This window comes from Halictus rubicundus, chromosome 10, assembly GCF_050948215.1.
Source record: "Halictus rubicundus isolate RS-2024b chromosome 10, iyHalRubi1_principal, whole genome shotgun sequence".
Lineage (NCBI taxonomy): Eukaryota > Metazoa > Arthropoda > Insecta > Hymenoptera > Halictidae > Halictus > Halictus rubicundus.
The window spans coordinates 5,293,776-5,306,707 of NC_135158.1; the positions used below are offsets into that span (position 1 = coordinate 5,293,776).

The window sequence follows — 12,932 nt, forward strand, 5'->3', positions numbered from 1 at the left end:
TCTTCCGAAAGGGTTCGATCGCGGGAACAGCGTCTTGGATTTGTCTTGTATTTTTTGGACATTGAGATGTTGAGTTAGGGCGGTCGAGGAAGTTGCAACTCCTTGAAATCCTTTCACAGTTTTGCTAACTCGTTTAGAGACCCTCGGTTCACTCCTGTGCCCACGCTATCCTTCTTAGAGCGTCTTCGTTGTCTCGTAGGTGGTCTTAGTCGTGAGTTTTGGGATTGTTTTTGTATGTCTTGGACATTGCGATGTTGTGTTGGTATGGTTGAGGAAGTAACAACCCCAGAAAACCCCTTGAAAGTTTTTGTCAATATGAAGTTCCTCCAAGCATCCCCTAACTTTAGTAATTTCAGCAAGGGGTAATTCGCAACCCGCAAAATAATTACACAGTACTTTGGACGATTTTTTTTTGGAGATTTTCTTAGAGATTTAGATATTCAAGAACTGCGTGTATTAGTGGCCAACGCCTGTTGATTAGTTGCACCATTACTCCTCAACAATAAACTCTGAAAGTGTGAGTGGAGTCCGGCCGGTCAACTTCAATTTTTCTCAGCGGAGAAAGACCAACTTTGTACCACTACCCCCGAGACAAATGATGAAAGTTTCGCAGAAAGTTGTGTCCACGGTGCCGGAAAGATCTGCAGAGCAGACGACCGCACGCTATATTAACCACGTATCCCTGCGGCGAAATACAATCGAACATCGGTTGTCGTGTGTCGGTGACAAATATTGCGAAGAATCGAACCAGTTTGCCAAATGTGTTACAGGACAAACTGTTTTATTGAATACTGGACAAGTTATACTGCACTAGTCTATATGGTAATTTCATATGAAATCTCACCGTTTACAAAAATTACTCAAGAGAGGATTTTTCGAATCAATTTTAGAATCTATTCCCGTAGGAATTTTCCAACTTTCGAGATCTCAAATCAAAAGTGGAGGAACGCACTTAGATCCATCTAGGTTTGCAGATAAATTCCAAATCACATCGAGAAATTGAGAAACCGATAGCTCGGACAAAAATGGAAGAGGCAACTTCGACGCGATTTTAAAATATGTTCCCGTAGGAATTTTTAAACTTTTAAGAGCTTAAATTGAAGGTGGAGGGCAGCACTTTACGACAAGTCCATTAAAGTTCGCAGAAAAATTCGAAACCCCACAGTAAAATCCATAAATTCCGATCGATAAAAGAAGGACGATTATGTTTTGAAGGAGTACTTGAAACCAATTTTAAAATAACTTCGAGGAGCAGCTCAGAAAGTTTCCTGAAATGAAAGCTGCGGTGCATGCATTTCCAATCAGCAACAGGCCCCGCCCGGAAATATCGTTCGCCCACACGCATCATCTTAAAGCCACGTGTCTCCCGGGCAAAATATTCTTGTGGCATCCGTTGAAGTCGTCAGCTAAGGTTTCATCGGCAGTTGCACTCTATCCGCGCGATTGCGGCGCGGGTTATTACGTCCCACGTAAGTGTCTCTCTGTTCCCCGGTATCGTGATCCCGGGTGGCGAAGTCAATCCCGGTGCCCTAACGCGGAGGACGTATTCCGGTATGGGCCACGCAAGTTTTAATTGCGAGTACCATAACGCCGGTCGGTTTATCGCCGTGCTCCCGGTGTCCAAACGTGCCGGGTGTATTTACGGGTGTACCCGCGGTATATCCAACCCGTTCCGACCCGCTCCGTTGTGCTCGTTGCACCCGCCCGAGAGTGCGAGAAGAGCGTCCGCGCGCTACGGTTTATTATGCGAGCGGCCGCTGATTTATACGCTTTATACGACTTTACGATTCGCAGCCGCGGAGGATTTATGAACGGCGAAGGACCTTTAGCAGACCTCCTCCTTATCGATACAAAGTCGCGAGCGTTTATTGCGCGCGTACCTCGCGCGCCGCCATTGGCCGGCCGTTATTTATTGCCAGGAAGTGTGAAAATCACCGGCCTGACTGCCGACTAATGACTCTGTTCGATTACAGGGACGGGCGACGCGATTGCGTACCAACGATTCCATTAACTGCCGCGGACCGATCGCCGTTTACTGCCGAACGACCTGGAACACGAGCTCACCTGACATAATTTGTCAGAACCGAGCGGAATTCGCCGCGAATCGCACTGCATTCGATGAACATTAAAGAAAAAATTATTCGCTTCCTGATGTTTCAACCTATTGGAGCAATAATCGATTTGATTCTGCGCCCCTGAGGGTTGAGTGAAACTCTTGAAAAGAATAAAATTGTGCATCGGTAGACACATCAAGTGTATGTTTTGTGCTCGATAGGTTTAGTATTAATTCAAAATGAGAGCAAACGGAGGTGGCTAACTGCTTCGAAGTCTTTCGAAGGATATGTTCATCTTTGTCCATGCTTCGCGCAAAACGGAATTTTCTGTTTATTTACGACCTCTTATTATCCACTGTCCACGTGTTTTCCGGACTGGGAACAGGTTCTCGAGAAAAATTGCGGGATCTAAAGGACGCGGGAGCAGAGCGCTGTCCTTTAGCGGCCACACCTGCCCGTCGACTTGTAATATTTGTCCTCCTACTGGGGCGCAGCCAGCGTAACGGGACTCGCACCCATTCGGCTGGTCAACTGGTCGTTGACTATCCGAAGACGAAAGTTATTAGCGACGCGACGCGGAAACTTGTTCGAGAAACTAAGCGGCTCGGTGGAAATGCCGAGCCATCGGCTCGTTAATCGATTTTTTCGTCGTGCGTTTAGGCGGGGCGACCGGGTTTAATCTTTTTTGGTGCTCTAACTGTGCGCTTCGAACTAACGTGGGCACTGGGCGCCCTCTGGGGCATTGCCCTGGCTCCAGATAGGAACTTCTAATCGGTATCCCTTAGATAGTGTCCTGTACCTTCAATTTTGCATATGTTTCCCTGAACATTTCAATATGTATCTCAAAACGTTGTTCGTAAGACAGTGAAGATTTTAAATGATTTATGATCATCTTTATTTATTCAATGCATCCTCATTATAGGCTAGAATTGAAACATACCGGAGGGAACAGAAAAATTCGTAGCAGTGCAGCTGGTCCTTGCTGGAAAGCGAGAGCAACAAAGCCACGCCCATCGGTACCCATCCAGGATACTGTACGGCTATAGGCTCGCGTGTCACGTGGACGGTTCAGGCGAGAGAAGGGGGGATAGCGAGAGTAAAGCGTAGAGTGGGGGTTTGGCCAGTAGGACGCTCAGCTTGACTCATAGATTACCCCTACCATGATGCTCTAGCGGCCCGGAGGCGTGGCTTGCTTAGCTCTTTGCTCCCGGACTCATCCTTGCAAAATCATTATCTAATATTATTTTCGAATAATAATATATTAATAAAGGAACCTTTAGCCGCAAAAATTATTTTGTCTGTGACGAAGAGAATGAAGTTGCGCTCTTAAAAAATGTTCTCTGGACCAGAAACAATTACCTGTGGCCCCAATGGCCCCGAAGCGAACACCGCTGCCCCAGACACCGTTACTCTACGTCTCGACCATCCCCGCACGTATCGTCGTCATCTTTGCAAGTCTAATGATTCGACTAAAAGGAAAAGGCTCGCAGAATCAGGAAACTGGAGGCGTAGACTCGCTGGAATCGCGGAAAACCGGGGGACGTTGGCGAGCTGCGATTGTGGTGGCGCAATTAGAGGGATAGCAGGCCGGGTGTGGTTTCTTAATTAACTTCGCTAATTTCTCAATTAACACGATGCCGTCTTCCGTTGTGGAGCTACCGGAGAGAGACTCGGCAGTAGGTTTTCTTGCGGTGCAAAAACCTCTAGAGAATGGAGCACTCGAATTCCACGAGAGTCGTTCGAGGGTGGTTTTAGTCGCCGTCCAAATTTCTAGACGCCTTCGAAGCTGAAATGTATGGTAGCGGATAATGGAGGCAGCCGGAATGCGGATCTTCATGCAAAACGGAACTTGATCACATCAATTTCAAGAAATGTGAATATAGTTATAACTAGCTAAAATTATTAAAGGAACACTGAAACGTCGATCTGGCTCGTACTGTTTGCAATGACTGAAGAAAAATTTTATTTTGCATACAGATCCGCAGTCTAGTTGCAAGAATGCTTTGCTGTCTGAGGGTTAAACATAGAACGAGCGGAGTCCGAAATCGTGCGGCCAGCACAAAGCCGAGCTGTTCCGCGAGTAATAAAGAGGTCGCCGCTCGCGTTAATAAAGAAATAAGACAGCCGTTAATTGCGGGACGTTTCAAAGACTGTGCAACGCAAAAGAGAGAGAGAGAGAGGGAGAGAGAGAGAGAGCCCACGGTGTGTTGATACGAGCGTGTATGCGTTTGTTTGCGTGTTCGGAGCCGTGTGTAAGGATGCCTCTAGGCTTTATTGCGTCGCGCTCGCCGTCCGAAGAATCCACCCCCGGGCTCGTAGACGCCGACAGGGATGAAATTCTCGGGACTGGAAGACAGTGCCGCCGGAAGTAAATATCCGGGGGGAAGAAAGGCGGGCAGGCGGCCGACAGTCGCGATAGAAAGTAACGATCGTGCTGTGCCCTAGAAAAACATCGTCCACGAGCCACCCCTCCAGCTACAGCAACCACCCTGACAACAGGACGAGACCTCGTGCACGATATTGGACGTCCGCGCCACCAAATGAGACTGATTTTTATTGGCAATTACGCCCTACAAGGCCGCCGACCTCTCGATTGGCCACAAACCATCCCTACGCCCTCGAATTTCTTGTGGTAATAATCATAATAATAAATATGTACGCGCGTGTCGTCGGAAATGGAACGCTGTGTACATTCTGTGACAAAATGATGGCCGGAGTGGCCCATACGGCGCGATTCAAGTGATACATTGCTGTTATGACAGTTGATGTCTTTGGAAGTATTGGGGCCATTCTGTTTATCTTAGGTGAGCTTATTTTTGAGACAGGGATAATATGTCTGCAAGAAGCAAGTAAAATTGATAAATAAAGTAATAAATGGTAGTTATAAAAATGCTCCGTCGTCTCGAATAAGTATGGAACGAAATGAAGATGTAACTGCGTAAAATCGAGTAGGCTTTCAATACTTCTGTACAGTAGTGTACTTTCGCGAATCCTAGGTCTCAGATGGAATGCACAGCATACGAATTCCATGGAGGGGTGGTCAGTCCACTGTCATTTTTCGCGTGTAGCACGGCGCAGTTACGCGGCCCGCTGCGTGACTCGAGATAAACCGAACACGGCTTATTAGAGATACGACAGATTGAATTAAGCAGCGCACGATTATGGTTCGCTCTGCGCGCCCCGTTATCTCGGATGACCGCCGCGATACACAAGTCGCGGAGCAAGGATTTCGCGAGGAACAATGGCGCATCGAGCGTGTAATCTTATATCGTGCGCGGTGTCGTTCCCCGGGCAAGCCGATAACTTTTATGAAAGCCCTATTGGGGTCATCGATCGATAACTCCTCCCAGGAAACTGTCCTCGGCTTTAGTCAGTCGCCACGGTTGTCTCGGATCGAGATTCGGCTGTTTAGAATCCGTGCAAGAAATTTGCTCGTGACCAAAATTTATTTTATCTGACACGAGACTCACTTGTTGCCATTAGAGCTAACTAGAACATGATCAACTGCACGCAAAAATGGCTAAATTCCATGACAAACCCAACACAAATTCTCGAGCAGCTGAAACACGGACCACGATCCGCTGGTCCGATCGAAACCGATTGTTTCGCGAGTTTATGGCCGGGCCCCACAGCTCCCAGATCTCTCTACCGCTTTCCCCATAGCTCTATCCACGGGTTCGTCCTCCCCAATCGTTCCCGGAATGTAACACTCGGTATAAATTCAGCGAGCCGTCCGAATAGAGAGCCTCGGCGCTTGTTGAATTTCAAATTGACCGACGAGTCCGCTCCGCTTCCGATGCCTCGTTAAACTCCGGGGCCAATTGAGAGAACTTAGATTCAGTTTTCCAAGGAGAACACCAACTCCCAACTGCTTCCGCTCCAGTTTAGCCCCGGCTCTCGCGTCAGAGAGATTAAACCCGGCCGAATAAAAGTAATCCACTCCTTAGCCGGAAACAATTTTCTCTCGCTCGCTACGCCCGGCAACTTTTGATACTCCTGTTTAATCAACGAACACCGAACGCAAGGCTCCACCTTTTCGGCCCATCGAAACTTTAACTTCCGGTTTCTCGCCAGTTTACTCGCTGCACCTCCGAATTCATGGTACTGTTCTCCCCCATTGTATATTCCGCGCTCCGTCTGACTCTTGTTGTCCTGTTCTACTTAGCGACGAACTTTGCATTTGCTGCAGCGTGGTAGATTTGAATTCTCGATTTCAATTCTTGAGTAATTTGGCTGTTGGGCGGATCGAGGGTTATTGCGTTCGTTAACGTAATGAAATTGTCCAAGAGTTCAATTGAATTTGACATTAGACCTAACAATTATATGAATGCTGGAAAAGAATGTTGCGAAATGTGGAGAGAAGTGTTCGTGACAAAAAATGTCAAATGAATGGAATGTTATTCAAGATTACATCTTCGAGATTTCAAGATGGTCGATGTCTTTTTCAAATGTAAATGAAAAATTGAATCCTTCTCTTAACAATTTTGTGCTTCACCTAATAATTTTTGTCTGTTGTCTACTCGTCGAGTACCAAACGTTTCAACGAAAAATAAGATGGGAACATCGAGTGTCGAATCAGAGGGCTCGAATCCAATTTCAACACCTAAAAATCGAGGTTAGCAATTTATCAATCGCCCGATCGCAGCTCCAGGGCACGTACCGGCCCCGAAAGGTCTCCCCCGAGGAGAATCTGGACGAAGGGACCCAGTGAAATACGGAGCCGGAAGTAGGTCAGCCGAAAGGGTTTCCGATGCGGCGAAGAAAATCGCGGCGGGTGAGCCGGAAGGCACGCGAGCGTTCTTGTCACGCGCCGCAGGATGCCTCGCAGAATGGCTTGCAGGATGCGTCGCAGGATGTCCTCGAAAGATGGTCTCGAGAGAGGGTCGATCCGAGGGAAACGTTCTCGCAAACTCGCTCGCGGATCACGCGAGCTGACGTAAGTGCTCGGAGATTTGGTCGGGAGTTAAAGCTCGATGGAAGCGCGCGCCGCGCCGGGCTTCTCGAAAGTCGTTTGTTAGCGTCGCGACGGCAAAGTGCATTTCGTAATTCGCCGGAAGTTTCAACTACGGGGCTCTCTGTGCGCCGAGGAAACTGCACTTCCGAAATCAAGGTCGGCGCGAGCTGTTTTCGTTCGAGGATCGACGCAGCGAGTTCGAATCCGTGTCACAAGTCGGTTTGATTTAGGGGATGATTGCGGAACCTCGTGTCCGACTTTTAGGGACATCAACTCGTCTCCTAGAAACCTCTACTCTTCTTTTAGAAAGCTCTACCCTTCCTCTAAAATCCTCTACTCTTCCTTCAGAAATCACTACCCTTCCTCTAGGAACCTCTTCTTTGCAGACCAGGTAAACGACGCAGCTTTTACGAAAAAAGAATCCACCATCACAGGCTACTGTATCCGACACGATCAACATTTCTTAACGACCCCCATTTAAATTTCTTCATTTTGCAAACCTCCAGTTTCTCACGGGAGACCATCGACAAAATTGATTCGTTCCACAGCGCATTATAATAACCATCGTTCAGAATGCGAAACGAGTGACTGTTAACGCAAGCTGACCGTCTTTCGAGAGATCCGCGGGCTCGATAACAAAATTAATTTCCGGCGCGACTTCGTTTGCGTTTGTTTTCGCGCGATATCCACATGCGCTCGGAGGATTAACGAGAGCGCGTTATGTTCGTTTGCCGGCTGCGTGTCGGCAACGAACGCAACGCTGCCGCGTCCCATTTCCATGGAAATTCTGGCCGCTGCTAGACGGCAGGTTAATGTCCGCGTGGATCGCTCCCGTCAGGCCTGGCGCGCGCTGATGCGCTCGCGAAAACACGACGGAAAATCGCGCGATGCCGGTCCCGTTCCCGAGGAGACCAGGCGGGTCGCTATCGGGCCCGCGGAGCCGTGTCTTGCGAGCCTAATCATGCAAATTCGCGGCGCGAGCTGATAACGCACAGCGGGGGGAGCAAAGGTAATCCGCAACTGCCGGTGGAATTTCTGGTTTCGCGGGTCGAGTCGCTGGTAATCAGTTCTTTGCGCAAAATTGTGACTGCAAAAGTTTCCTAATATGTTCACTGTTTTGCGTTTTATATATGGTTCATATATACACTGGGGATTTTATGCGCTTACGGTAAAATCGAGTAGGTGTAATTTAAAGCAGAATATAAAAGACGACTGTCTTCAATCATTTTCTAGAAGAAAAAGAATATATATATGGTGTCTTATTTTCTGTTAACAGAAAGGAGTACCGACCATACTTAAAAAGCCCTGTTTGATCTCTCCATCATGAGTCTGGCTAGATATTATATGTCAAGACGTTGGCATTGCTTTTATGAAGATATGTATTAATGTACCAAGAAAGTATGGTCGAGGAGCGAAGCAATCTTCGATCTGGCGAGAGGATTTCATCAAGGAAAAGATTGAAGGCAGAGGGGGCTCGAGGAAGACGAAAAATGAAAATTTCGATTGCGGTATGACCCCGAGAGACTCGCCTCTTATTTTTTCGCACACGTCTCCGCCCTTCTCCAGCATTCCAGAATCGTTCGTTCCGCGGAGGCGGGTCCGCGCAACACCGAAACACTTTTATTTTTCTTTCTTTTCGTACAGAGAGCGTTATATACCGACGCGCATATCGCGTTCGTTCCCTGTGACAGGCAGACGACGGGAGATCCGCGCAACCAGTATTTAAAGCGCGAGCAGAGAGAAGCGGGGAGTGAAGCTTGCCACAATGTTCGCGAAGGAGAGACGGTAGAAACGAGTTTACGACACGCACCGCTCGGGACAAAGTAATCCGGGGCTGACTGCGCTCGAGAACTAAGCCCGAGGAGTGTCTAGGAAAAGCAGCAGGATCCCTCGGAGAGTTCTGTGACACCAGTGTCCAGTTGAGGTAAGCTTCGAAAAGCCGGCCTGGTCGTTAGGGAATCGCGAGCGAGTGCGTGTTAGTCCCTGCTGGTCGTTAGTGCAATTTTATACTATGAATGACGACGCATCGGTGGCTACGTGGCCAGAGACGCCTACTCGCTTCTCTGTGTCAGTTGCTGGTGAGTAGTGTAGTTGAGATGACAAGTTGGTTAAGTAGAGAAATTAGGGTCTGATTGCTCGTGTCTCTCTAGAAGCCCTATTTCGCTGGCTTCTCTTATCCTCCTTTCTGTTCGAAGATGCCTAGTTAGGATGGGCGAATGAATTAGGATCTGATTGGTATCTTAATAGAAACCCGCCCACTTTCCCTTGGTTATCGGTACCTTCTACTAGTTAGCACTGTGTAATTGTGTATGATTATAATTGTAGCCCTTGAGAGAGGGTTCGTCAGGAATTGGTTGCTATAGACTGGTTGTTATGTATTTATACTTGCATTAATTCACACTTGTATTCAGTGTTGAAGGTGCTTCGTTGTGGCACAGCGAATGTCTGAAAGTACTGAAGTACTTGAAGTACTTTGTGTGGTCTGAAACTGCTGGGACCAATATTTTCATATTTAGTGTATCGAAGTACTTTGGAAGGCTGTTGAAGAAACTTCTAAAGCAACACTTACATCTTTTTAATGTTGAAGTACTATTACTCTGTCCTAATAGTGTAGAGAGTGTGTTGAGGGAGTACTCAATCCTTTTTAAAGGGGTCACATTTAAGAATGTGTAATTTCTAAGTACAGTGTGATTTGTGTATTCAACTATTCTTGTAGTATGCGAAGTACATATTTTTTTTTTATATTTTATGTACTCGATTATTCTATTACTCTTTTAATACTGGTGGATAATAATGCAGGCATTGGACCTCTTGGAATTCCAATTAGCGAATAGATGAAAAAATGGTTTTGGTCCACCAAGATTCGAACCCCGGCCTCCTGCTCGGTAGCCAAGCACTCTACTGATTACCCCAGTGAGGTCCTTATGAATACATAACATTGTTCCTAGTATATCTTCATTCAAAATCCTATTCCATTCTTTCCAATTCTATTTGTATGATAATTTTGTTGAGCGGAGGAATGTGTTTCTGATTGGTAGCTATTACCCCACCACTGTTTCAGCCAGTGTTTCTCAACTTCTTCCAAGAAGCAACCCCTATTAGAGTAACAGGAAACGGGAAAAAATTGGAAAGTGAAATTTCACTCCGGACATGAACGATCCAGGTTGCAGAGGGAGGGTTACGATGAGCTAGCAAACACGGTGTCCAAAATCAAACGCAGCTACGACCCGAACCAAACGTGAAACCCCGATAAGAACAAAACGCGACCATCAACCTCGCAAAAAGTACAAACTACCGCACTCTGCGAGCACTCTGCTCGCAAGCTCGCGCCGATCCCGGCGCAGTTAGCCGAACGTTTGCTCCTCCCCAGTTTTTCGGTGCGGTAATGCACTGCGTAATAACGGTTATTTATAGGCAGTAAATGCCTTGTGCCATTCTCCTCGTCCCCGTCCCCCCCTCCACCGTTCGTCCCCCTCTCGTTCTCGCGATAATTCCTCGGCTTGGAATTCGCTCGACTTTTATTTCCCTTTTCGCTCGGGCTCGGGCTTGTTCCGGGAATCCTTTCCTGTCCGCTCGAATACGCTTCTGTAGAATGTTTCTGCCGCTCGCGTGCGAATCGGATTCGAAGCCTCCGAGAAGAACCGGTGACAATCGGGGACGAGATAGAACAACGCGTCTGCAAATCTTTTCACGCTTCGACGCTGCGAAACGCAACGCGGGGGCGGAGAAACGCTGCTCGGACAAACGGCACCGCGATGGCGTCGACGTTATCGATCCCGCTAAACTGGGACGGTTTTAACGAGTCGCGATATTCAAGACTTATCCCGAAGGAACCGAGGAACAACGGAGACCCGCCGGCTCCTACTTGGTATGATTTATTTTATCAAGATCTTCTCTCGGCTTCGGGTATTTCAGTAGCTGTCCTTGGACAAGGGAATGCGCTTTTGACCATGGGTGGATGATAAAAGATGTGAACTGCCCCCTGGGGCAATTTCTTGGGGCGAATCGTGCCAAAGAAGAAAGGAATTCTCGAGTTTATGAGCTTGAGTGGGATGTAAGAGTTTGTCTTGTCTCGTGGTCTTGTAGGACGCCCTGGGGGCGTGGCTTTGGTGCCCTTGACTTTGAAGGTACTGGGGCTCTATCTTACTGGCCAGTATGTGTTTGTATTTGATTTAATATTAAAGTTGGAGCATCATAGATTAAGACATTGTTTTGTTTAAATGTAGAAAATAATAGATTTGAAGTCTTCGCTTGTCTGAAGTAGGCGTGGCTTGGTGGCTTCTAATTTTGACAGAGCCAAAACAATGCTGCAATGCAATTTATACTCTGGACTCGCCTAAGTATATAGTTGGACCATCAACAGTTAAAGCATTATTCTATCCAAAATGTAACAAATGGTACATTTGAAGTAAAGCATCTTGAGTGGGCGTGTCTTTGCTGCTCTCGGCTTCACCGCAGCCATACCAGTGCCCCACAGGACAATGCCTGACTACGACTGCTTTAACAAATCCTCACTGACTTCGTTAGCAATCTCTGGTCGAAATAATTTGTTCGAACCTACCTTCCATCAATTGTGAAGGATTATAGAGAAGTCGTGTTGTAGAATTTGCTTTTGAAAGACACTTTTATGGGATTTAATCTCGCCCTGGTCTACCAGGACTGCGTATCAGGATAGTCCACGACCGATCGTACAAGAATAGAAGAGTTTATCAAGTTTTGACAGTTCATGGCTCACCTTGTTCGCCAAGTCTAGCATATTTCCGGTCCCGCCCGCCGCGGCTTCCACTAGCTTCTGAAGGGTGTGAGGTTCCGGGGAAAGGTCCCGTGCTCCGCTGTCGAACTCCCAACTTTCATGCCGGCCCGATACGGTACCTAAACACATGGAGAATAACGTGCCTATATACCGTGAACGCCGAAAGTTATCGGTGATAATGGACATGGTTAGGGGATGTTTGATCGATAAATTCGGTTACGCTTTCGTTAACCCTTAGACTCGCGAATCTGTGGCTTCCATACCTTTCCTCGAGCTCCAAAAACCTATCCCAGAAAATTAATTCAGCCAGAGCATTTCTTCTTCAAAGAGGAAGTATCAGTTCTAATCCATGGAAAAATGTCTATTTAACTTGCAATATGTTTCGGCCATTTTTTACTCAGCAATTTCACTTCTCCCTCCTTCTTTGTTGCAACTAATCAATATCGAGAATGCTAATTTTTAGATTCTTCTTCGTTAAACAGCAATTTAATTTTTCCTCTTCGTTTCTCGTTGCCACGGAGATATTTCATTCGAGAATTAAAATAACGATTGGCCAGCAACAATACCGAATAAAGAGGAAGATGTTTGTCCGCTTCTAACAAAGAACATGAATGTTAGCAACCTAATGGGTCAACAAAAGCGATCATCGAGTTAGCCTGGCCACTCTAATTTTCGCGAGTCGCAGTTCGTTTCGACAGTGAAATTGGCCAATCAGATGGACTTACCGAGGCTGTTATCGCTGCTGGTAGGCAGATATTCGGGCGTGTGTGTGTGATGCGAGCTAGTTCGATGCCTGCCGGACCTGAGGGCCTCGATTTCCGGTCGCAGAGCCAAACGGCGCCTGAGGAACTCTTGATAGGAAATGCGACCGTGCTCGTCTGCCCCTAATTCCCTCATCAACTCCTCCACCGAGTTCTCCAGGTTCAGTTCCCGGCATACCGTCAGCAGATCCTGGCTGAAATAGAAAAACGTGAAGAATGTTAGCCTCGCGCATCGTCCAGGAAATTACGAGATCGCGCGCGCGTAATTGTCAAGCTCTACCGTGGCTCCTCTGATAGTCCTCGAGCGTCTCTGCCATATTTTTAGCGAGATACCGAGGCCACGGAGTTAGTATACTAGTGGAATGCGGGCCCGAACGGTCATGGACTACGAATCTTCAAGTATGTCCACT

General features: G+C 47.3%; 1 protein-coding gene across 2 annotated transcripts in view; it reads right to left on the reverse strand.

The window, feature by feature from the left end:
* LOC143357670 (colorectal mutant cancer protein) overlaps positions 1-12,932 on the reverse strand; it is a 66,939-nt gene that overhangs the window by 35,738 nt on the left and 18,269 nt on the right. For both annotated transcript variants that reach the window (XM_076794196.1, XM_076794197.1), the window contains exons 2-3: positions 12,487-12,716; positions 11,744-11,880 (exon numbers count right to left, since the gene is read on the reverse strand). In XM_076794196.1, coding sequence (XP_076650311.1) covers positions 11,744-11,880; positions 12,487-12,716 — 367 coding nt within the window. The remainder of the gene's footprint in view (positions 1-11,743; positions 11,881-12,486; positions 12,717-12,932) is intronic.